Source organism: Daktulosphaira vitifoliae, unplaced genomic scaffold (assembly GCF_025091365.1).
Source record: "Daktulosphaira vitifoliae isolate Bord-2020 unplaced genomic scaffold, ASM2509136v1 Scaffold_3, whole genome shotgun sequence".
Taxonomy (NCBI): domain Eukaryota; kingdom Metazoa; phylum Arthropoda; class Insecta; order Hemiptera; family Phylloxeridae; genus Daktulosphaira; species Daktulosphaira vitifoliae.
This window is the reverse complement of record NW_026099574.1, coordinates 41957245-41960985: the sequence shown is the minus strand read 5'-3', so window position 1 is coordinate 41960985 and position 3741 is coordinate 41957245. Positions and strand designations below refer to the sequence as shown.

General features: G+C 27.0%; 1 protein-coding gene across 1 annotated transcript in view; it reads left to right on the top strand.

The window, feature by feature from the left end:
- The window catches only part of LOC126903042 (C-factor), a 10106-nt gene that overhangs the window by 1698 nt on the left and 4667 nt on the right, over positions 1 to 3741 (top strand). The window contains exon 2 of the mRNA XM_050680956.1: positions 1303 to 1351. Within this exon, the coding sequence (XP_050536913.1) occupies positions 1303 to 1351 (49 nt within the window). The remainder of the gene's footprint in view (positions 1 to 1302; positions 1352 to 3741) is intronic.

Here is a 3741-nt window from a genome sequence, read left to right as displayed (position 1 = left end):
TGTGTTTTTTTTTGTGTCTGTTACCACTTTTTCTTAGCTCTCACCGAACCGATTTCCTTCAATGATACGTCAAAAGATCACAAATCGTATCTAGTCGAAGACATTACCCTTAAAAATTCCCCCGTTCCCCGTAAATGGGGGGAACCACCAAAAAAATTACAAATTTAAAAATCGCTAATTTTCGAAAAATTTTTCAATTTTTTTTACTAAAATGTGCCGTAACTTTTTCAAAAATGAACATATCAATATAATTTTTTTTTATATAGATGCTTGATGTCTTTACCTATCATTTGATATATTTTTTTTGTAAATTTGACCCTTTATCTGCCCACGGGGGGGGATTTAAAAAGACAACTTTTTCAATTTAACTTTTGAAAATGTTCCGGAAGGTCTGACACTTTTATATATATCTTAAATTAAAGCTAATGTAATATACTTTAATTTAAAAAAAAAAATTTGACCTCTGGACTTGTCTTCATGGTGAAAATGGCTATCGAATGCCATTTTTGTGTGAAAATTCTCGATTTTATAATTTATATTATATTTAACTTTATAATGCTATAACTTATTGAAAAGTTTATGAATCCACACAATTTTTTTATGAGAAATAATATTTTTTAATAAACCCTTTTTCATTCGACATACTTTATCTTAATCGAGATATTAATAAGGAACCAGCAGATCAAGTAGCTTTTGGAATAAAACATCAATTTTTTTTAAATTAAACACTATCTAAAGATTTGCATCGAAACGTTTATTTTTGATAGTGATTTTAATCACTGTCAGATATCATTATACTTGATCCAACTATACTACGGCACCACTTGTGCCGCGACCCCTCTGTGCTGGGTTTTTTAATTGAAACCATTTTGTCGTTGTCGAATATCTATACCTTAGAGTAATACTCTATGGTCTGAGTTTGAATTATATTTATTTTCAACGTGTACATAGCTGAATACGTTAATTCGAGTAAGAATTTTTTAGAACACCAACATGTGATTTATTTTTATTTTGGAACTCTGATAGATCCCCCCAATTATGAAGATAAAATAACAACGGGATTAAAGGTGTATAGGGTGGTCAATGGCTCAGAAGCACAATAATTGTGTCAGATCTGCAAAAAAAATTGCATTACACTAAAAAAAAGCAAGTACTTCTTGCCTTCGTGACTAGTCTAACCTTGAACGAGTTTAATTTTACAACTCGCTCATATATTACTATAGTTCGATACATTGACACATTACCTACCATGCTGAATTATTAATTTCATTTTATTTAATTATATAATTGTATAATTTTCAGGAATTGATGGAATTAACAACTAACAGTAAACTTCATGTATTCGAAGCAGGTAATTTTACATAAATATATAATATCATAATATATCTGTAATTAAAATCGGCTGATAAAAAAAAGAGGGAATAAGCAACATGATGTATACTATGGAATTGTCAATTAAAGATTCTGAGTCATTAATAATGAAATATTTAATTATTAATTTTTGATAAAATCGACGTTTTATCAATTTTTTTAACGAAATAATATAAAAATAGAGACCAAGCGCCATTTCAAAGGCACAAAAGACACTAATGAAAATTATATTCGCTAAAAATTTGGTTGTTTAGTCATAAATTTGTCGCTTGTTACCTTTTATAATAATATAATAATTATAATATTATAATTTGTGTTGTTATGAGATTTTATAATTTTAAATAATTTCAATCATTTAACTATAAAATTTAATAAAGTAAGATAAGTATTAATTAATTATTAATGTAATTAATTAGTTGTATAACTCTCTCTCTCTATGGTTTCAATCCGTAGATTGGTTTGCAGCCATCTTCCAGTCTTTCCTCTTATCCGCCTTCCTTTTCATTAACACGCTTATATTAGTTTCACCTGTATGTATGTATGTATGTTTGTAACTCTCCAAACGCCACGCGTTATCGCATATTCCGTCGTCTAGACTAGACTGTCATAACGCATTCACCCCACCCCACGCCTCGCTCATCACACGCCGGCAATACTATTCCTGTATAAATTTATTTTTGGTTATCGTACCCGTACACACGTGCGTGTCATCAATATTATATATATATAAACAAATTTTTATTTTGACTGACCATTATCATCCGCGTGCATACGGCTTACGTATATATTCCTACCGCCGTTTATACCTCAGGTTTAACGTTAGACCGACCCGCCCGCCCACAAAACATGGCTATACCTAATGCATGATACGTTTACGTACTTAAGTCGCTTTACATTTATATATACAGGGTGGCCCACCACTCACTGACAACTTAAATAACTTTTGATCCAGTTAATATTTTTAGTTGATTTTTTTTTTAAATAATAGTTATACGTTAGGTCTATAGCTTTTTTATTTAAAATTTAAAAATAATTAATATTTTTAATAAAATGTAAAAAAAAAATCTAAGCTATTTTGTAGAGTAGAATTTAAGAAAAATTTTAGTAAAAAAATATCTTATTAATATTGAGTAGTAAATATTCTGTAGCGTTTTGAAGTTTGTGAAAATTCGAATTTTCATGTATTATTTTACGGTATTGAACATTGAAATACGTATTGAGAAAAGGACAGAAGAAACGCTATCTTTTCAATATACTTTTGAATGAGAGTGATAAGTAATAATTGCCTTATCTAATTTCTTATTATGGTATTAATGCCAAGTTTGTAATGTATACACATTATCATCATATGTATACACAGTAATCATGATATATTTAATATATCATAATAGTAATCATTATATTTGTTTTTTTATAGATACCTTAGGTATTTACCTATCATTTAATATATTTTTGTGAACATTTGACCTTTTACTAGCCCACTGAAAGGATTTCAAATGGCCCTTTTTCAACTTAACTTTTGAAAATATTCCGGAAAGACTGTCACTTTTATATATATCTTAAATTAAAACTAATGTAATATAATTTAATTTGAAAAAAAAATTGACATCTGGATATGTCTTCATGGTGAAAAGGACTACCGTATTTGAAATGCTATTTTTGTGTCAAAATTCTGGGTTTTATTAACAAATTAACTTTTTTTTATATATATTGAAACCTCAGGTATTTTCCTTTTATTTAATATCATTTTTTTGAAAATCTAACACTTAGCCTGCTCATAGGGGGATTTAAAATAGCAACTTTTTAAACTTAATTATTATTAATAAATATTTATCAATAAATTATTATCTGAAAAGTTCTATGTCAAGCCCTTCAATTTTTATACACGTTTACCATAAATATAATAACTATTTTATAATTTTTTACAAATTTTCAGAAAAAATTACAATACTAATTTATTAAATATCAATTTTATACTATGTTGAATTGCTTTAATAGATATTAATTCATAAATTATACTTATAAATCAACTACTAATTAGGAATAATGATAGAAATAAAAGTTAATTTTGCTTTTAGAATAATCAACCAAATTCTTAAAATTAAAGACTATCTACAGATTTGCATCGAAGCGTTTTTTATGATAAAATTAGTTTTATACTGAATTACATAATAAAATCATATCACTAAGAGGAAATATTTTTCAATGATCATCCAAAACATTATATTTTTGACTGATGAAAATTTCTTGTAGACCAATTTATTTATTCATAATTAACAAAAAAAAATTGTATCTAGTCCTTTTATTAGCTTCGATGCGAAGCTGAGAAGGTATTGGTTTTACTAAGATGCGTTTTTTTTTTTTTTTTTT